Below are 22,960 nucleotides of genomic sequence, written 5' to 3'. Positions count from 1 at the left end.
TCTATCAAAGATAAATTAATTAATAAATTTAAATTATTATAGGTTAATAAAATAAATAGTCAATCTCCTAGGTTTTAAAGCAGCAATGACCTTTATGTGTTACGTGTTTTCTTCTGTAGTTTAGTGGCTCCTCGCCAACATTTTAAATAGATTGTGCTACATTTAACTTCTATCTTATTTTTGTTATTCGAACTTTGCGAATAAACAACACTGTTTCACAAGTTTCACAAGAAGTTCACACATATCTTAAATACCTCGAATACTTCAATATTTTGAAGGTTAATGTTACTGTAACTGTAGCTTCAACGTGCGACTTTCATCCCTGAGGTCGTAAGTTCGATCCCCGACCGATGCACCAATGGATTTTCTTTCTATGTGCTCATTTAACACTCGCTCGTACGGTAAAGGAAAACAGGCTTGCCGTAGGCCCAAAACGTCGACGGCGTGCGTCAGGCACAGAAAGCTGATCACATACATGCTGATTAACAAATGATCATGAAACAGATACAGAGATCTGAGGCCCAGACCTAAAAAGGTTGTAGCGCCATTGATTTATTTTATTTTTTAATGTTACTGTAATGTGCTGTATTTTAAAACTAAAATCCTTTTCTCGTATACCTCTTTAGAAGTATATTATAATTATTTATTTGTTCATAGTCTTAAAACTCACATATATTATGAAACAAAACACTTCGAAAATATACAAAGCCAAAATAGATTACATAGATAAGCTATTAAGGGTGGCCAAAAAGTCGTGGATCAAACACCACTGGGGCTTAGATGGGGTCATCAGCTGCAAGAAATTGTTCTACGGAAGGTCCTTCAGCTCAAGACCTGCAGAGTTATGACTTATTTTACGTTTTTATAAGAAAATTAACTTTTTTTTACTAATTCTCATTAAAATTAAAAAGACTCTACACCTGTATCGTTTTCATTATATCCTAATACTAGATTGGTACTGATGAGTCCTTGCGTTAGACTTGCTTTTTATGTTTGTTTGTTGGGTGTATTGTAGTTAATATTAAATTATACTATATAAAATGTTCTTAAATAATAACTTTTTGTTTACTTCCGAAACCACTGTGAAAAAAAAGCCGAAAAGTGACCCTGTTTTACAAGTTTTGGCGAATTTAATAGGGATTCTGAAAAGGTGTTACACATGACCTGGAGTGGCTCTAATTTCTTTCTAGGACGAAAAAACTGGACAACTAATTATTAGTAACTTTATTATGCTAAAGTTCCTTTAACATATGAATAGAATAACAAAATGTCTATAGGGAGTAAGCGTTCTATCGTATTCTCAAAATTCGTCAAAGAGATACTCAATACATACAAAGACGTACATTAGGTGTTCCTGAAATTATGAGGCTTATGTTGAAACCGCGCAAATTTCCTAGAATTAGCAATTAACATTAACTTAGCAACAATTTATAATTGTAATAAATTAAATGCCCGGATTTACGTTTGTTTGAATTGGGTCGACTCAAGTTATTAAACTATTTAGCATACATTGCCGCATAGTTCATTAAAATTTAAAAATCAGTGGCGCTACATCCTTTTTAATCGGAGATTACTGTATCTGTTCATAATCATTGGCAATTTAATAGACCGTGCTTGAAACACGTCATCGTTTGGTTCTAAGGCAAATCGGTTTCCTCACGATGTTTTCTTTCGCTGTTCGAGCGAATGATAAATGCGTACGCTGTTGCACGCTGAAACCACTAGGGCAACACCTCTTTTTTTTAAAATGGCATCACGCTGTTAAGAGCCTTTACAGCTCAGCTCGGGCTGTTTTGGCGAACGTAGCTCGGGCTGATTGCTCAAAGTGCATGAACGTTTTCTTATAACAGCTTACCATAACAAATGAGCCTATCTACTTTGCTTTGTATCACGGTTATTTATTAATCTTAAATAAAATCTCACCTATCTTTAGAGTAAAATACAATTTGGAACACTTAAATAAGAACCTCACACATTTCCGAGAAAGTTTTCACTCCTTTTTGTGTGCACTAAAACGTAATTTATAGGTCACTAGGTACCGAAGCTAGAACTATTATTAGATCACTAATTACTTAGAGTGTTCTTATCATATTATCAACTTGTTTATTCGTAAGACTGCATTAGGGGTGGACCTACGTATGGACGAATTACATAGCCAATTTCTGTGGCGGCGACTAAACAACTGAGAAAATGAGAGGTCACAATCAAAAGGTAAGTGAGGCAGGGCAGCGGCTGGCGCCCGCGCCGCTCGTATTCGTATCGTATAAAGCGAACAAAAAATCGTTTTAGGATCGTTGAAACCTAGATATTTATAAACGATTTTAAAAGAAATGGCTTGACTTTCACCAATATGATATTGGAATCAGAACAAATCTAAACGACCAACCAACCAGGCTCCCAAAGATAAACCACTTATATGGAAATGTATTGGTTTTTACAACAAACTCCCAAGCGTTATTAGAGGTTTAGCAAAGCTTTTTTATTAATCTGATGTTTATTTAAATGATCTTAATCCATGGCTTTGGTTCAAATGTTTATGGCTCTGTCTTACAAACAATTTGTATGACTCACAACTTGGCGATTAAAAAGAGTGGCGGAGAGTTTCTTGCCCGCTCTTGCAAACTAGTAAATGTAAATTCAGAATCAATTAAACATCTTTTCTGTTGACGTTCATAAGGCTATATGAATAAAGTTATTTTGAGTTTGAGTTTATCAAGGTAACGAGATAACCTATTAGATGTGTCCTCAAATATCATCATCAGGTATATTGTACGATAGAAGTCCGTGAATGTAAAGTTGCTTTCTGTAGATTCGTGTAACATGCGGATTTAGAAGACGAGAGAAAGAAATCCTATGGACCAACGAATCGATTTAAATTTGATCAAGATTTTCACTATCTTTCATGTTTTTTATTTTATTTTAAGGCATGCTTGCGGGAAATTTGGTCAACAATTTTAAATTTGTACCGATAATTGTTGTTTTAATAAACCAGCGTTTAATCGTTTTTGTAAATTAGAAAAGAGATATTTAAATTGATACTTTTGAAGTGAAACTTCTTAATCGGCGTTGGAAAAAAATCACACTTTTCGGTTACGCGCCATTTCTTTCTTGTCCTACCACGGTTGATTCAAAGAGATTCGAAGCCATTAATAACAACAATATATAATAACGATAACAATGATAGTAATAATCCTATTACAATTAATGAAATTCTGTAATAATCTTATTAGTAATAAGGTAAAATGAAATAATTGTATTCATGTCTATGATAATAAAAGCCTTTTGTTAAACATTATCTAATTTAACTTTATTTAACCAATTTCTGTAAAGTTGCATATAGACAATTTTTCGAAAAATAAGGTCATAAAGAAGTTTCACTTCTTACGTGTGTTCACTAGTACACACACATTTTTATTAACAATCGTCTCTTTCTGTCAAATTGTATGAGCACTGTCCTGTAAGTACTCTGTGCACCACCAGCGTTGGTTTAATATCATTTCGAATATAATACGTTTAACTAATTGTAGCGGTACTGATTCTTAGAAACTCATAGTTTATATAAATTAATTGCAGTGCAGCAATGTTTTTGACAGGTTAGCAGTCGGGAATGTTTAATAAACGAGTTTGTTTGAATTAAATTAAACGTAACATATATGGAAAAACATTTCTTGAATTTTTATCAACAAATACTACTTAAGGTTCCTAGACAATAATTTAGGACAATAGACTTCTCGCAGTGTATCATTTACGAGTTGCTTAACCGCTTAAAAGGAGATTTACAATTCAACGTAAAATTTAATATATAATTTATGTAGATATAACGCTTTAAACGCTTGATTTTCCGTCCTAGTATTTAAGCAATACACATGAAAGGTTGGGTTCAATTCAAATATACTTAATTTCTCAAAGAATTACATTCACTTAGTGTGAAAATTTCGAGTAGGTTAGTAATGTACATCGTGTTGTGAAATTATTATGAAATAAGCTACATCAAATACAACTATTAGTTGCTAACAATATGTACTATATTTTTTACAAAAGTGCTGGTCGCATCGATGTTACAACACATATAGTAACTAATGAATAGTAATAATTTTGTTAGACGCTCGTTCACAGATATAAATGAATGCTTGTAATATTTTCCTAGACTCTCCTTCACAGAAAATATATAAACAAGTGACTTTTTTAAATTGTTTGTAAATAATTATAAATATTGAACTTTAACTATTTTTATAGACATATTCTTTTAAGCTGAATGACAATATTAAATATTTGTGGGTCTTGATGATTGAATATAAATATTAAGTTTACCGTAATTAGTCCTTGGTTGTATTAAACATAATGGATCAATTTTGTTAATCAATATTTGTATTAGATTTTTGTGTAAAAGATAGATGAGTTATATGAATTAATTAATTTTGTATATTAAAATTGAGGTAAACGTATGTATGGTTTATACTCTTATAACTACGGAAACATCGTTACACCCGGAAAGGATTTTCGCCACTGGATTTTTTATGAATCACGTAGCTATACTCCCCTGGTTACATATTGCTAAATAAAACGAATCGCCCATAGATTAAAGCATCAACAATGTCTAATTAGTATTGCGTAAGGTCATTCTGTGATATTTCTGTGCGCTATGACGTACGTGTTTCACATACTAAATTATTTATGTCCTTCTAATAATAATTTAGTAGAAGTCAAATGCACAACAAGAGTCAAATATAAGAGTCTTTCCTCCATTGATTATGTCACTTTGGAGTCTCTACTCTTCTTAGGCCGTGGGATTCAAGTGCACAGGCGCTAATTAAAGTTGGCGCCTGGTTGCACCAGTGACCACAGTGCTGATGCTTTCCTTGCTCAACGAATAAGTATTGCAATACAGCAAGGAAATGCTTCATAAAATCGTTATCAATTTGCTATTATTCCTATTTAGGTTATGAATATTGTAAATACTGTATGTTTTTGTGGAAATAAATATTTTTGTAAAATTAAATACAACTATATATTGGTACTACGGAAAAATATAACTTAGTTAATAAGGTGGCGTTGTAACTTTTGGGGTGAGATTCGGAAACGTGACAGTACTAAGTATGGCTCTGCGTCAAAAATTGGATACGGGAGTCGATCTAATTTTCGTTTTAGAATATCACTCTAGGTGAACTATCTCTGTTTCCCCGATATAACTAGTGATTACCTTAGTAAGTGATAAGATTTCTGTGCCTGTATCAATTAAACACGCGGTGATTTTTGGGTCTTAGACATGCCGCTTTAGTCAAGGTTTTTTCTGATTTTCAGTTACTATATCTGCATCTGCACTGGTTCTATAATAAGTTAGGTATTAGCCATTGACTGTCGAAAACATTTGCACTAACAAACTACTCAAAACAATTCACAATCAAAGTGCGATACTAAAAAAAGCAATTCCCTAAATTTTGCCAAGATACCAAGTATCTAAAGATCAAAGGACCTTAAAAACATTCACACAAATTTGTGTAGTAAATTAGAAATGGAGTGATAGATTTAAAAAAGATTTAGATGAATAAACAATTTCTATGAAGACGACCAAAGTAATTTAAAAACTTACCAATTCAACTAACTAACCTCACATATATAACATTTGTTACTGATTTCAAAATAATACTACTTGCTTTTATAAGATCAAAATTAGGTTAATTAGATAACACTTAACCTATGCATCTATTAGTAAAACATGTAAATATACAGTTCAATCAATTCAAATCATTGTGCTATAGGTATTCGTTTATGTTTAAAAATAATTATTAAATATAAAAAGGCCCTACATATCGCTAACTCAGGCTTTCTTAGTTTTATAATCGTGGAAATCACTTCCACTGATACATTGCAGTCATTCGTTACATAGCAATTAACTAAATCATGGGAGTTACGTAGTACCCTGACAGTATTACCAAACGTAGGAACACTCATCAATTTACTGAAACATTGTAATCATTCGTAACATAGCAATTAAATAAATTATAGGAATTACGTCTCGAGAGTATAGCCAGACTTAGGAACTCTCTTCAACTGATACATTGCATTCATTCCTTTCATTGCAATTTAAAAAATCATGGTAGTTACGCCCCGAAAGTATAGCCAGACGTAGCGTTCTCTTCAACTGCTACTTTGTATTCGTATTATCGCCCTGTACACGCAAGGTTCTAGATAATAATAATAATAAATAAACTAATAACCAAACACGCGTAGAAAATGTAATTTACGATTTTATACCTTACATAGATACTTAAAATCGAGAGACTTTTGAGAACCATTACCGTTCTACAGGATGAGTGCTTGCTGCAAAATCCTATATAATCCGAAATCGAACCCAACACGGTTCAAATGGCGATATCAAGATAATATTTTGCTACAAAATAATAATTTAGGAGGGAACATAATAATGGGCGTGGGACATGGCGCAAAAAAGATGAAACAGTACTTTAGAGATTCACTGGAGTAATTGAAGTTTATAAGAACAATAGACAACGTTACCCTATCATATTACGTTAACAACGTTACCATAACATATTCATTGTGTAATAACGTATATATGGGTAATGAGCGATTTGATTAATCCGTGATAAATGAACGAAATAATTGGATTAATTAAAACGCATTACGCAACAGTGATGGCCAAGGTACTCTTAATGTCATCGTTTTAATCCCAACAGTGTTCTTTCATACAATACTATATAGAACTAAGATATCCCGCCACCCTTGCCTGAACATATACCAATGATGAAGAGTGTGATAGAAACATTTTTTTATATAACATCTGATGATAGTGATGATGTGATACCATCTCTCTTTAGTCGGCAGTTCATGTCTGAGCGTCGTGGTCAGCAAGAAAGCGTCTGGAGGGGACCAACTGTTTACACCGGTTTCGGTTCAGCGCACCTCTTATGACAGTGTACAGTTTCGAGGACGATGACTTTTTCACTTGATAGGTCCATCTTTATTGGTTGATGTACTGCCACGTGATCTTTTCCCTTCTGTGTTACCAACCATGACAAGTTTCTCCAAATTCTCATCGCACCTGCGCATTGTATGTCCGAAATAATATACAATTCACTGTATGCACGGTAGATAGACGAGTCCGTATGCGGAGTTGGGTCAGTATCGATGTACACTCTCAATACTAGAGATCTCGTGAGTGCGTTGCTGGAGTTACAAGCAAGAAAAGCATATGAGGAAGACCTCTTAGATTTTTGCTGAAGCCATGTACGAGCCCTGCCTATGCTATGCCTGCCTCTGTATATATTATGTGTGCTTCATTCGTAGAAGGGAAGTTTCCTTTATGGGTCTGCCCTTTGTTATATACATGATGTTTGGCTCGACCGATTTCTGTTTTTACAAATAGGCTAAGCAAAGCCCGGTACTTCACTCCAAATCATCTCTTGCTGTATAAAGCAACACGCACCACACTGAGTACGAACCACTTTGTGTAACCAGCTGCCCACAGAAGTATTTTCGAACTAATTCTTAAAAGAAAGGCATCAAAGGTGTCAATGGGTGGTTGTGTCACTTATCATCAGGTGAGCCTCCGGCCCGTTTGCCCCCATTCAATAAAAATACCCATAGATATCACACAGTGTGAAAACAATTTTTTAAGTTACAGAAAGCATGAAGCAAGATGCGAATTACTGTTAAAGCAAAATAATATCCGCCCAATGAAATACTAATATAGAGAACACAGTATTAGCAGCGCCATTCAATAAATGTTAATAAAAATCTGCTCTGCGGTTTAGACTACCATTACCTTAACGTAACCTTTATCGTAACGTAACCGTTACCTTACGTAAAGACTTATATAACGCCACATAAAGCAAATGATAGTAACGACACGACACCAAGTCGACTTACCCTAATTACAATTTTCAAAAACACTCCAAGTACATCAATAGAAAACTTCATGGTCGCTTCACATCACAATAACTGGAAACACAATTATTAATACTTTACACTGCCAATCAATTCTTTTAGGCAACTCACCATTATTATTTAGGTGGTCCTTTTCGTTAATTCGATTCGAAAATTATAATATGTGCTACGTTCGCGTTTTGCGCGGCGTTTGGTACTGCGCGGGCGCATGGCGAGGTCGTTTAAATTTAGAACCTAACGATTGGAAGTACAGACGCGGTGTCCCGGGTTAGCTGACGGAGACGACTATTTAGCAGTTTTTATCAGCTGGCCAACAGATGCAGACTTCGTGTGAGATATAGACTAACAGATACACCAATACGTTTAAGCTGTAATAATTTTTCTGAGAAAAAAGTTGCAGTCAGTATTTTCCCATGTGGGCAGGGGCAGTGGGGCGCCTCTATCCGTAAATGATCAGTGATTTACGAGTAAAGCCTATTAAAAGTTAGCCAAGAATCAAATCGCCGGTGTCACGCTCCATTAAGCCTAGGAGGCTAATGAAAGCTAAATAATTTATTAGAAATGAATATTTATTTTGGTAACTATGTACACTTACGTTAACATTTAAAAAACATATTATATAATAAGAATAAAGCCAGTTTTTGCAATCTTTACAAATATTGAATGTATCTACATTTTACTTTTCTTGTACAATTTTTATATTCGATATTCTAACTTCCATTACCATTGATCGGGCCTCCAACTTTGTCCAAATATCTCCTTTCTTTCTCCGTTCGCTTTCAGTTAAGGCTTTATATAACTTCTATTTAAAAACACTCGTTTCTTGTGTTCTGATAAGAATTCTTAAATGAAAACTGTTTTCTATTGAAACTGAAATTGACCCTTAACGAATTTCGGAAAAACTCGTACTGTTCCTTAATTTGGAAATCCGCTTCAAATCAGGATTAACTCGATATAACTTTTTTCGATAAATTTGTGCACTCACGTAATAAGCACACGAAGTCTAAGACCATCAGAGTCTAATACCCAATTCCAACTATGATACGGTGGAGTTCACCAGGTGTCTTCTGCCAGCAAGCACCAATTCCGCTGACAATTTCGCTGCTTAACTTCATAAGTTCTGCACCAGAACTGGATATATTTGTGATAAAAATCAATGGTGCTACAACCTTTTTAGGTCTGGGCCTTAGATTTATGTACTGTTTCATGACCATTAGTTAATCTAATAGGCAAGCAGGTGCTCAGCTTTCTGTGCCTGACGCACGCCAACTTTGTGGATCTACGGCAAGCCGGTTTCCTCACGATGTTTTCCTTCAACGTTTCAGCTAATGTTAAATGCGCACATACAAAGAAAGTCCATTGATAGACAGCCGGGGATCGAAACTACGACCTCAGCGATGAAAGTCGCACGTTGAAGCCACTAGGCCAACACTGCTATATAACTGCTGCTTGCTTTCATTTTAAGTAGAAATCAACTTTGTTAGTAGTTTTAGGTAGTACCTATGTAAGTTAGTCCATATAGTCATTGTTATATAATATGCTGTAAATGAATTAATGAAATTACATACAATTTCTCCACCTGTATCACCTCGTCCGCCGTTCCACAACTGAGCGTTTAAGTACTATGTGCCCGTAGAAGTAATGCCAAAAAGTGCGTACCAATTTTTAAAAAGCCGGCAACCTTCTAGCATTGACAGTGTCCATGGCGGTCACATCAGGTGACCTTCCAGTCTAGCCCCTGTTATATAAAAAACCTTTTTGTGTAAAAAATATGTAGAACTATGAACTCTCATTTTAAAGTAACAATTAAACATTAATATTTAATATTCTTTGTTGCACAAATGTTAAACGTGAAAAGGATGTAACATGTGCAAAGTTCTTTACAAATGTATCCTACAGTTTGTATAAAGTCGCACATTAGTAAAAACTTTTTAAACATCTGTACAGCTTGCTAGCAAGTGGATTGTGAAATGTGTTTAATCTTTATATGTATTGAATCAGGAGTATTTGTAATGTATGTATGAGCAAGCTGCACTAGATAACTAAATATATGAGAGGGTGAGATGTAAGAACCTAACAACCCTACGCCAACCCGATCCCTAAGCCCTACAGATGTACCCTAACACATAAATAGTGAATATATAAATAAGTACGGGATGTCTACACCAAGAGACCTAAGATAACAGACGGAGCCCTACGGGTAGGATCAAAGGTTCGAGGTGGTGGGATTATCTCAAAGCTATCGCTCAGGCTCACCATTATAAGTAAGGGCTTGAAGTAGTCTTCGGCACTTTGAGAGGAAGCGGGAAATGAATACGACAGAGCAATATTCAAATCTGATTTATTGTTGAAAGACAATATCTTAAATACTACTGACACTTATTCACACATGCATAATATTATTTTTGTGAGCTGTTGGTATATTGGGCACCTTCAGCTATTAACATTTTGGAATACATGTGAGTCGTGTCAGCAATTGATCAATATTCGAATAAAATGTAATTCAAAATTACTCTTCAGTTAATAATATTTGGAATACGGCTCACGTGGAGCCGTGGCAGCAGTTGGTAAATGTTGAAATGAAATCTGAACAACATCCTTTTGAACTATCCAGTATTAGAATTAACGCATGACTCCTACAGAAGAATAAAAGCGCAGTGTTCAACAGTTGCTGCCATAACGGTGTAAGGCGTATATATGTTAGGTCTTTATGAACTTATGACGTTTTGTCATAGTGGCCACTTTGAGCTCAAATATCTCTTTGGTTTGAAATTCCAAATTCAATTTTTTGCAGCTATTTCGTTCGTTTTTCAAGAGCCACGATTAATTTCATTTTCCCGTTTGAATTTTTTATGTTATATAAATAGTATTTGTAGTGGAGATATATTTTTAAATTTAATATTACGCTTCAATGGTCACGTAAAGCGCTTTTAATATTTTTCGAATACGAAACGATTAACCCTAAATCAGTCGAATTCCACTGTTATAGCCAAAGTACTCTGTCTCTTTTCATCATATGGTTACGCAATTTGTAAGAAAGTGACGCAAGACTTTAAAACGTGCTTGGTTCAGTTGGTTTTTAAGGATAGTTTGATAGTTTATAACTTGACTACTACATACAGAAACGAGACTTAAATCAAAGAGCGAAAATCTAATAATAACTTCTTGACATAACGAAATTTCTATGGAAAATACTAAGAGCTATTATTTGTTTTATATAGAACAGGCAAACGAGCAGGAGGCTCGACCGATGTTAAGTTGTACCGCAATGGACAGTTCATGCTTAAGGGCTCGTAAGTGCGTTGCCTTTTGAGAATTGGTACGTTCTTGACATACGAATATAAAAAAATGAGATAATATTATATAAAAATGCTTGCATACTTTAATGCATACTTAAAGCTTAATACTAATAAATCCCTGTGTACAGCTTGCCAACCAGTGGACTGTGTAATGCTTCCTTAAATTTATATGTATTAATTGTCGGGAGTATATGTATGAACAAACTGCACTTGATAACAAAATATAAGATGTAAGAAAAAAATTTTATCTTTATTTTACAAAATAATGTAATATTACCAGAATATGTTACATTAGAAAACCGCGGTGGTTTGTATTAATGTATAAATAAAAGTAGTTTTTTAATTTACTGTTTATGTTGGTTAGCGTTAGGCTATCTGATTGGGTAGACCATTTACTAGCTGCGGTAGCAAACACCTCAACATTCTGTGTCCAGATACGTTATTTGCTCTCGATGTACAGAGCCGAAACTGCTTTATCGCTCGAGTGTTTACGTTATGCTCCACTCGTTTCTTTTGTCATCTCGGAAAAAGTGCTCGACTAGAAGATATTTATTTACTTTTTCTGTTATGGGCAATATTTTGCAGTATTTAAAAATTCATCTTTCTTCATTTTTATATGAGTCCAGCACAATTCTTGAGACAACATGTTCGCATGAGGATTCGCATTTGGAGGATATATATTCCGTTGAGATACATTGGATAAGTTCTACCGTAGCTACATACAACGTAATTGATGACTGACTCGCAAAGCACGTTGTAAAGTGAAAGTTTTGTTTTAAATGGGATACGCTTTTTGAGTATTGTTATTTGTGCCAAAAGCTGTCGTAGCTTATCACAGACGTATTCTATATGTTGATTCCAATGCACGTTTTCGTCTATAATCAATCCCAGATATTTTTGTTTATCAACCATTTCTATAGAAGGTATAATAAAAACCCTACAAATCCCAAAGGCCAATAGTTGCACCCTAACAAAGGAATAGAGAATATATAATTACGGGATGTCTACACCAAGAGACCTAACATACATGGTTTTATACTTGTGAGCTGTAAGTGTATCGCGCACTTTCGATCGCAGGTGTTAAAATTTAGCACAACTACGTGAGCCGTGTCAGCAGTTGGTCAATGTTCAAATAAAATCTGAACACTCTGTATAACAAATACCTTAACATATATTTCATCAACGCCCCATTGCGCGTAGTCCACAGAATGCAGAATATTAAAATATTCGGTTTATATAGAAATTTCAGGGATCCCAATCCCAACGGAAATATGCTGGCGCCGAACCTATTCTCTTGATTATATTTGGATCGGCAGCAAGCTTAAAATTTGTTACTTATAACAATTCACATACAAAGATATTTATAATGAAATAATAACATCATGCAGCTATTATGTGGTATCAAGAAAGGAGTTTCCTTAACCCGTAGTTGCTTGCGACGGTATTACTCACTACTTCAGAAGAAATGAACGAAAAAAAATACATATCAAATGATTCTAATTTTAAATTTAATTTAGACCGGAATAGAAAAACTAGCAATAAACTCTCTGCCACTCTTTATAATCGCCAAGTTTTTGTTTGAGAAAATGTTTGTAAGGAGTTGCAACAATCACACCACGTTCCACTTGACGTCTTTTAGTAATTAAGTATATATAATATTTTTTTTATATTTATAAATCAGCAGTAGGCATGGTTAAATAGGAGCACGTACCAACATTCTAGTGGGAACAAAACTCAGATACTTATTCGAAATAACCAACATAATAGTCTCAGTGCACGAGGGACACTGAGACAAGCAGAGCTGAGTGGTGTGAAGGCAGTAATTCGATATATCGGTTAGGGATTTTCAAGGCACTACCTTCAGTGATGAAGACTAATATACTGTTTTAACTTAGTACATGACACACATACAAAAAAAAAGAATCAGGGGTTTAAAGGTTTATTCTCTTCTTCCATTTTCTTCTTTAGCGCAAATAGCTTCTTGTACTCCTTTGAGAGCTGGTCCGGTGAATACTCTACAGGATCTGACTTGAAGAAGCCCGGACCAGCTTCCACGTGCGGACGGTTGACCATTCTTCTAAGGTACATATCGGTCATCTGGATGAAATAAGTGGATCAAGAATTTTAGAAAATTTAAGAAATAAAAGACGTCTAGTAAAATGCAATAAATTTCTGCAATTTAATGGTTTTCATTAATTTTACTTAACTGTAAATATCCTTTAAAGTATTCCGATCTCACGTAGTCACCTTCGTATACTTTTTATCCTATCGCCCATAAATAGAAATTATGGCCAGCAGGCAATAGTAGGTATAATTTTCAAAGCATCGGGTACAAATACACCAAAGCCCAGTAAAATACTAAAGCTACCCTATATTTAATATAAACAGATAATATTCAAAGTACCCGCAGCCAATCCATTGGAACATTTCTCCCTGGACCAGACACAGTGGCTCCCGCGGGGATCGTCGACACGATTGTCTGCAATGCTATGATACTAAATAGTTTGTACATTCTGAAAACAGGGGAAAACTTAAATGCTGTATTTCTTAGCAAATATAGCAAAAGTCTCTAAATGGAAAATAGGGTGGAGAGTGTTCTTATCATTTCCTGTAGGCCTTGATCTCAGATATCTGTATCTCTCTTGATCATTATTTTTCTCATAGGAGAGTAGCCTTATGTTCCTGGCTAATACCATCTAGTTTCAAAGCACGAGTTCAGAGTTCAGAGGATGTTTATATTATTGACGTCGATTTGAGTATTATATCCTTGTGCCTTTAAACGGAACATTTGAAAAACGGAAATTGTTTATCTAAATAATGTTTAACTTCTCGAAACCACGAGATATAATCAAAGGAGATCGAGTTTTCTTTCGAATAAGCGGTGTTCGATAGTTAAACCTACCTAACTTGCTTTCAAATGAAAAATTAGGTAATTTATATTATCAATAAATGTGTTAATGGTTCGAGTTTAAAAAACATATATTACTAATGAAATGAAACACTCCGGGGGCTTATTACAAGTAGGCGATCACCCTGTGCCTGACACACGCGGTCGACTTTTTTGGATCTAAGGTATGCCGGTAACCTCACGATGTTTTCTTTTACCATACAAGTGTTATGCGCACATAGAAAGAAAGTCCATTGGGTTCAATCCTACTCCAGGGATGAGAGTCACACGTCACAATAAACCAAGACTGCCCTTATGAAAAGATAATCTTAATAAACATTATTAACTTACATCCTTCACTCATCTCTTTGACATTAGATGTCGATGTAATTTGAACTTTTAATTAAAAAATCCAGCATCAAATCTGTAATCTCAATTGATTCATTTAGTACAATATTTCACGGTCCTCTTAAAGTTGTTCGTTATTAAGTTTTCAAATGAAAATTTTACTTAATAGTCTTTATAATATTAACTGTATTTTAGATGACAAGAATTGAAATTGTATTATATCAGTTTAACAGCGGTGTTAGTGTAGTGTAACTCAGGTTAATTTTATTTTATGTTACATGAGGTAGACGGGCAGGAGGCTCACCTGATGTTAAGTGATACCGCTGCCCATGGACACGCGCCTTCTGGCAGAAGGCAAGCGCACTGCTGGCCTGGCTGTCTTAAGCAATTTCTCTCTCTTTAAGGACCCTAAGTCTAATTGGTTCGGAAATACTTCAGTAGGCAGCTAGTTCCACGTAGTGGTGGTGCGCAGCAGAAATTACCTTAAGAAACGCTTAATTGTGGAACGACGGACGTAAACTGGTCTGATGCACTGACTGTGTTTTGTTTTTTATTTCTGTGTGCTACTCTCTCGTACGATAAAGTAACCCGGTAATTCTTACGAACAAATATCGAAAATGTGTGTCAACAAATTCGAATACTTATGTCATCTTAGTCATGACAAATTATTAGTAATCTAAAATATTTGTATAAATATACCTATGGGCTAAGTGGTAGGACATATGTGGCCGGCCCAGTGGACAGGCAGCTGAAAGCCACAGGCCGAGTAATGGTACATGACTATGGAAGTTATTTTGGTTCGCAGGGCTAGAGGAATAAGTGTTATTATTACCAATATAAAAATTCAAATCAAATAATAAAAAAGTCTAAATCTGTATAGCTACGATTTTATAACTAAAGTACTCTTTTTTCCCTTTCTGTTAAATTATGTTTATGCTGTGATTCTAAAAGTCAGAGGAGTTTGATTAAAACTTTAAAATTACAGTTATATTTATTTATGAATGACGGGTATACTAATATTAGAAAGTGGGTAACATTTGTTTTTTTGTTATAAATTCAAAACCTAAAATTGATAGGGAGGACGTAGAAATTGAGTAATTAAAGCTGTGTCCTATCCCCGACCATGTTTATTCTGCATATTAATGATATGTTGCAACTTAGCAACATTAATTGCTATGCGGATGACAGCACTGATACTTTTTACACGGGCCGGGCAGGTATTTCTCGGGTTGATGAGTGCCGGAACAAACTTGTGTCTGAATTCGAAACTCTTTTACGTGGAGTCTCGGACTGGGATAGATTAAATCTCGTCCAATTTAAGTCCAAGAAGACTTAAGTCTGTGCGTTTTCCGCAAAAAACCACCACCACTATGTGGAACCAGCTGTCCACTGAAGTATATCCGAACCAATTTGACTTAAGGTCCATCAAGAAAAGAGCGTACCAATTCTTAAAAGGCCATCAACGCACTTGCGAGCCTTCTGGCAACGCGAGTGTCCATGGGCTGCGGTATCGCTTAACATCAGGTGAGCCTCTTGCCCGTTTGCCTCCTAGTACATAAAAAATGCTGTTTTATTCCTGAACTCTCCAGCTATGCGAAGCCAAGACAGCGGGAAAGGTCACTAACATACGAACACTTATACGTTCAAAGACTATTCAATTGTATTGTTTATTAATCCTTTAATAACCATTTATTATTTATATAGCATACATTGATAAGAAAATCTCTAGTTTCCTACTCCGGTAAAGTTAAGTGAATGTGTTACTTTTGAAAACTTGTAAAATTCCTGATTTATTTTTGTTATTATTTTTCTGTTTTCCCAGTGTATACAAACTTTATACAATAATCTTACAACGCTGTGTGCTTAAGTAAGAACCTAGCCACACGCTTTACATTTTCGCAAGCTATACATTTTTTGTGAAAAAATGCCCGTCTAGGAGCCCCTTAAAAGAAGGTACATCTTCTTTCCTTCCCACTCTTTGATGGAGATTTTAGAGAATGACTCACTAGAACTTCGTAGGGATTTAGTTTTGATCAAAACATAATAAATAACGAAACGAAAAGCACATACTGTGAGCGATTAGAAGATTGTGGGTTCCGGATTCATCACCTCTGCCGAAAATATTAGGTCCTTACATATGAAATTGGCGTATTTCGTACTGGCCACTTTAATCACGATGTTCTCCTCTTTGGTGCTTCGATGACCGTCATTAATGTTTTTTTCTTCTGTTTTTTTCTGTTTGCGTCACTCATTTTACAAAATGGAAAACTTAAAGTATCGCATTATTTACGAGTACGAGTTCCGCCGTGGCACTAGTGCTGCGGAAACGACTCCAAGGGTGAATGATGTGTATGGCGGACATGTTGCAAAAGAAAACACAGTTCGTTTTTGGTCCCAACGTTTTCGTTCTGGAAATGTCGACCTGCAGAACAATCCCCGTGGACGGCCTGAAACCCAACTTGATAATGAAATATTGAAGGCTATTGTGGAAGCGGATCCATCGCAAACCACGTCCGAGTTAGCTGCAGGCTGCGGTGTTAGTAATAAAACTGTTTTAATTCACTTGAAGCAAATTGGGAAGATTAAAAAGCTTGAAAGGTGGGTACCTCACGAATTGACTGAAGCAAACCGGCAAACGCGACGCGCGTTTGCCGGTTTGCTGCGTTACATTACTGAACCGGCACAATAATGAAGGTATTTTAAACCGAATCATTACCTGTGATGAAAAATGGATTCTTTACGATAATCGAAAGCGCTCAGCGCAATGGTTGCATCCTGTCCAGTCCTGTCCTGGTCCTGTCCAGCCAAATCCTGCCCCAAGCGAAAATTAACCCCAAAAATAGTGCCGGTATTGTTCATTGCAGTTTTCTCAAATCTGGCCAGACTATTACGGCTGATGTCTATTGTCAGCAATTGCAAACCATGATGGAAAAGCTAGCGGCTAAACAACCTAGGCTGGTCAATCGCTCCACGCCACTGCTACTTCACGACAACGCTAGACCACACACAGCACAATAGACAACTACCAAATTAGGAGAGCTTCAATTGGAATGTCTAAGACATCCTGCGTACTCCCCGGACCTTGCTCCAAGAGATTTAGAAATTTAACTCTGATGGGGCAGTCCAAATCGCTTTAACAGATTTTATTGCTTCCCGTCCGACTGTTCTTTTTAGAAAAGGGATCAATGAAGTACCTATGAGATGGCAAAAGTGCATAGAAAACAATGGTTCATACTTTGATTAATTAAATATGTTATATTTAAAAATATTCGACTTTTTGTTCCTCCCATACAAAACGCCAATTTCATATGTAAGGACCTAATATAAACTTCTTACTGTGTATTCGGCTCGCACTATCCAGCATCAAGCTTACTCTCGCAGCTTAATAGTTACCTCAACTATTACAGCGACATAGTTGTGAAACGTATGGGAGTCTTCTATAAAAATGTACTTAGAAAAGATGAATGGATAATAAAAGGTTTTCTATGAAAATCACGAAAATAACCTAATTATATAATATTTTTAGTTGAAATTTGGCCATACATTTTTTGAATATTATTAATTATTGTATCTTTAGTAAGACTAAGTACGTATTTTAAGTCTACCCTAATTTACTAATAAAGATATTTAAGGTGAGAAAGTGTCCAATAACCCTACTTACAGTCCCTGTTAAAGGGAAGACACTCTGTTCTAGTGATCTATTATTTTTCACTTACCACATTTTTTACGAATTCGTTTAGCACTTAAGATTAACGTGCTCTAACACTAATTCACTATTCCTTTTGACCTTACATAAGCAGTAAATAAATTAATTAGCGTCCACTATAATAAATTCTCACTTTTAGTACCTGATACCTCCAATGATCCAGGAAAAACAATTACTACGTTGTCAGTTGAAGGCAACGCTTTGCATAAATCACGGTGAGCCGCAGTAAATTTCCACAAAGCACCTTATAATGGCAAGAATAGCCCAGGCTTCATCCACTCTTCTTTTAATGGCTTTTTTATAGTACATATTTGAGAGGGTAAATTATGTTGCTTTTTTGGGTCAACAATTCTTTGAGCAAGGCAACGCTTAGTGCTAAAGATTTACGAAGATCACTTGAGGTGCTCTAGATGGTGGAGCCTTCAAGTGAAGTATTATAATTTAAAATTCTTCGTAGGACGACGATAATAAAATATTATGTAAAAGATTTTCCTTGCGATTAATATTTAAACCATAATAATGTACAACCGTTTTAGGTATGGGCCTCAGATTTCTGTTTTATGATCATTTATTAATCTAAAAAACCTGACGCTGTTCCTCGCGATGATTTTCTTTACCGTTCGAGCGAATATAAAATACGCACAGAAAGAAGCCGGGATTCGAATCTACGACCTCAGGGATGAGAGACGCTAAAGCCACTAGACCAACAATGCTCAAATGGTAATGTTCCGTATTATCTACATAACTATGTAATGTAGAATGATATTTAATAGCTAAGGCCCATATTATAACCTATTGTATCGGTATATATATAAAGTAACAATAAGTTTTACTATGAGGCATATATAAATAGGTTTTACCTTACTGTAATATCAAATATTTGTTAATATCGTGTACTGTGTACGTACGATATTTATAACATTGTATCTTATTGATTGATAATTAATTCATAGTGTGGCAATCCTATTTGGGTAATGGTCTCAGATTGACTGTTTCTTCTTTCTTATTGGGCTCAAAAACGGTATCCGCAAAATTCTGTAAAAAAACATATTAGCTAAAAGGTCGCTTCTCACTTAACAAATGGCCCTAACTCTGTAACTTCCAATTACCAATACCGATAGCAATACCGATCCCGACAGTTTTATTGTTTTTTCAATATCTGTAGCGTGGAGCCAAAACTCATTATTAATATCGAGATCGCTGTAGAAATTGTTATTGAAAGTTACAGTAAGGGCGCAGGTGGTATAGTGTTCTTCATTGTTGTCTAAAAAAGTACGAATATGCGAATGTGACATAAACTTTTTCTAAAAATGCATCAGAGTTTTGAAGTGAAACTTCTTTATCGGCATTGCAAAAAAATTGTACCGTCACATTTTTCGGTTACGCGTCACATTTTTCCGTTGCGCGCCATCTTTTTATTTTCCATACCACGGTTAATTCTAAGAGATTCGAAGCCATTAATAAAAAAATATATATAATTACGATAATAATAGTTTCAAAATATATAATTATGATAATAATTCTATAACAATTCATGAAAATCTTAGTAGTAATAAAGTAAAATGAAACAATTGTATTATTTGTATTCATGTCTATGATAATAAATGCTATATAAGATAAAGTTTAACAAAATTAAACTTTATCTAATTTAACTTTATTTAAACAATTTCTGTACAGTTGCATATTGTAGATTATTTTTCGAAAAATAAGGTCATAAAGAAGTTTCACTTCTTACGTGTGTACACTACCTGGTACACGCACACATTTCTTTTATACACTTATTTGTCATCTTAGTTTTAGTTGGCTAAGTTTAAGTGAAAAAAAATACGACTAAACATACTTCGATATAGAAACTTTGAAATGCAAGATTTTTTTCTAAACATAGCTATATTATCAGAAGAAGAACTAAAAGTATACAAACATGCATGATAATTCTTATTATAAGGATTTTATATCTTTTAGCGAGAACGCACCCATATTAAGACATTTTCTTGACAATATAACGTGACATAAACTCGTTTGTCCATTGTCAATATTTCAGCTCAGTTATGACTTCAGCTACAAAACAAGATTCAAATTCAAAACTTTTGTGCCGGTTAACAAATATTAACGTTGTTTAATGGTCTGATTTCTACAAAATGTCTATTTTCCAAGGATTTCCTGATTTGCCTGGCCCAAACGAAACTGCTTTTTGCAAAATAAATGAAGTGTATTGTTGTGGAAACGTCCGCCACGGGAATATATCTGCATTTACAAATACGGTAAGGTTATATTTGTTAAGAGTTGATGATAATATTGCTACGTTTATTGGGAAAGTAATATCTAAAATGTATTCCAGACAAATCATCACCCAAAAATCAATGTAATAAGAGATCTACATCATCATAGATTGTCCGATGAAAATATATCGATGTACATAAACGTTGAAGACAAGTTTCTTAAGAAAATATCAAGTGTTTGGTACAATCAAGGTTTCTTAGAAGCTCTTAGTATAGCTGCAGATCCTAGCATAAATACTGAAAGTAAATTATTAGCTGTTGCAGCTACATATGCTTTAAAAGTTGCAAACGCATTTTCAACATTTAGATACTTCCTTCAACCTCATTTAAAAGATATAGGACCTAAAATTGTGTCTAAATACTCTAGAACTCGTAGCTGGGGTGCATCTTCCGTCAAGTGTATGGCATGGCATCCACATGCAACAAAAATTGCTATAGCAACAGCTGATGATGGGGTGAGAATCTATAGCTCTGATGTTTCATTTGTATCAACACTGAAGTGCAAATCACAATCACATGTGTCCTCCTTAAGCTGGAGACCTTACTCAGCTTCTGAGATAGCTGTAGGCTGTGAGCAAGGAGTGATAGTGTGGACTGTAGATCCTAATTCTATGTTTACAAAGCCTTCTTCAAGTAATGCAGTAATTTTAAAACGGTAAGAGCATATTTCAATGAAAAATATAATACATGAAATTGATAAGTTTTAACTTAACAATTTAGTAAGTAGAAAAATAGTGTCATAAACCATATATTTTTATTTAAGGTCTGGCCACAGTCCAGTTACTGATGTAAGCTGGTCACCAAATGGGGATGTTTTAATTAGCTGTTGTGGTGCCGACACTTCTATGCTAGTATGGGATGTTGCCATGGAAACTGCTGTACCATTGAGGAGGGTGGCAGGGGGTGGAATAGTTTTTGCAAGATGGTCACTAAGTTCTAATAAAATATTTGCTGCTACTTCATCTATTATTTTTAGGTATGATCTAGATTTGTTTACATTAAAACAATTTATTTATTTACATTTTAAAGAGTAGATATTTTTTAGTTTTTTTCATGTTAAAATGGTGTGTAATTACAATGTCAACTCCTAATATATATAAAAATTAAAAAGCTTAATTAAAACAATTATCAAATTTGTTGATATAGAAGTATCTTAACATAACATTTACATTTGATGAAGTATTCTCTTTATGGAATAATGAATGTTTAGAGTATGGGATACAAAGGCATGGACACCAGAGCGTTGGTGTGCGCGGGGTTGCCGCGTCGTAACCGCCTGCTGGGGCCCAAATGATGTAGTGCTGTTTACAGCAAAAGGAGAACCAGTTGTGTATGCTTTAAGAAATATTGGATTATTAAATGGTAATTTTGGATAACAGAAAGTGCTAATTATAAACAAAATATGTTAATTAGTTAATTATTATTAATAGACATTAAATATAAGAACTATAATTTTGAAAGATTATTAGTATAAATTATCTATAAATTATCTATAAATAATTGTTGTTTATGACAAAAGTTTTGATAGTTTGGCAAGTTCTTTAGATAATTTAAACATAGATTTTTATAAAAAGTTGACTAAGATTAAATTGAAGTTCCATATTTAGTCTGTTTCTCTTAAATTTTAATTTAAACTTGTCCTTGTTCTCAGAATTTACATAAATATTTAAATTTGTCATAAGTCATGTCCTTTTAACTGTATTCCTTATGAAATCAAAAGCACTACAATTAAATCTTGGTACTTCATTACTGACTTATTAAGTTTATAGGAAATTTATCAGAGCCACTTATCTAATAAATTTCTGAAATCATACATAATGGATTTAATTAATTTTAGGAGCAAAAGACAGCAAAGCACAACCAGTCTTAGATGTTACAAAAGTGGAATTAGTGTCAGGATACACCATTGGGGGTCCCATACTTGATATGTGCTGGGATCCATCAGGGAAATACCTTGCCCTACTGTTTGAAGAGTCCCACATAATAGCTGTATTTTGTACTACACAGATGATGATGCAACTGAATGTGTCACCATGGTGAGTAGGATTTTGACAAAAAAATAGGACAGGATTTGAAAACAATTAGTTAATATAATTAATGAAGTGTGTTTGCAGTGCACACAAAACATGGGCAGAGTATTAATTTTTTTTTTAATTACAAAAACTAACTTATATAGTAATTATTTTCATTCCAGTTGCTATATTAGTGGAATTGATAATGAAGTTCCATCAACAATAGCTTTCCAGCAAAACTTCACTGAGGGTGCTTGTCTAACTATTGCATGGTCAAGCGGTAGAGTCCAACATTTTCCAATAGTTTACACAGATTCGTATTAAGCATATTTGTTTTTTTTTTAATTATATACTTAATCAAGTCCTTATATGTATGTCATTTCAGTGGGGGTTTTTATATTTTTTTTAATTATTAATCAAACTCCATACAAATCTTACCTTTGATAATCTTAAATGAGTGAATATGAATATTTGTATATATGTATTTTCAATTAGTTGTTTACATTGTTATAATATAGACAAAA

The 22,960-nt window shown here is 34.5% G+C and overlaps 2 protein-coding genes and 1 long non-coding RNA gene across 3 annotated transcripts in view; 1 reads left to right on the top strand and 2 right to left on the bottom strand.

The window, feature by feature from the left end:
* LOC123713424 (aquaporin-11) overlaps positions 1-8,129 on the bottom strand; it is a 28,514-nt gene extending 20,385 nt beyond the window's left edge. Inside the window, exon 1 of the mRNA XM_045667083.1 lies at positions 7,888-8,129. Within this exon, the coding sequence (XP_045523039.1) occupies positions 7,888-7,938 (51 nt within the window). The 5' untranslated portion in view covers positions 7,939-8,129. The remainder of the gene's footprint in view (positions 1-7,887) is intronic.
* A 4,998-nt stretch (positions 8,130-13,127) lies between these two features.
* Positions 13,128-14,527, bottom strand: LOC123713425. The gene is made up of 3 exons (XR_006754188.1): positions 14,443-14,527; positions 13,609-13,717; positions 13,128-13,301 (listed from the first exon to the last, which is right to left on the bottom strand). It is a non-coding gene; the product is annotated as an uncharacterized LOC123713425 (long non-coding RNA).
* Positions 14,528-20,172: 5,645 nt separating this feature from the next.
* LOC123713620 (aladin-like) lies at positions 20,173-22,956 on the top strand. Its single transcript, XM_045667373.1, has 6 exons — positions 20,173-20,406; positions 20,484-21,079; positions 21,188-21,400; positions 21,635-21,786; positions 22,262-22,460; positions 22,619-22,956. Exons 1-6 carry the CDS (start codon positions 20,284-20,286, stop codon positions 22,758-22,760), a joined length of 1,425 nt encoding a protein of 474 aa, XP_045523329.1. The 5' UTR covers positions 20,173-20,283; the 3' UTR covers positions 22,761-22,956.
* Positions 22,957-22,960: the final 4 nt, after the last annotated feature.

Source organism: Pieris brassicae, chromosome 8 (assembly GCF_905147105.1).
Source record: "Pieris brassicae chromosome 8, ilPieBrab1.1, whole genome shotgun sequence".
Lineage (NCBI taxonomy): Eukaryota > Metazoa > Arthropoda > Insecta > Lepidoptera > Pieridae > Pieris > Pieris brassicae.
Note: the sequence above shows the minus strand (reverse complement) of the source record. Positions and strands in the feature narration are given on the sequence as shown.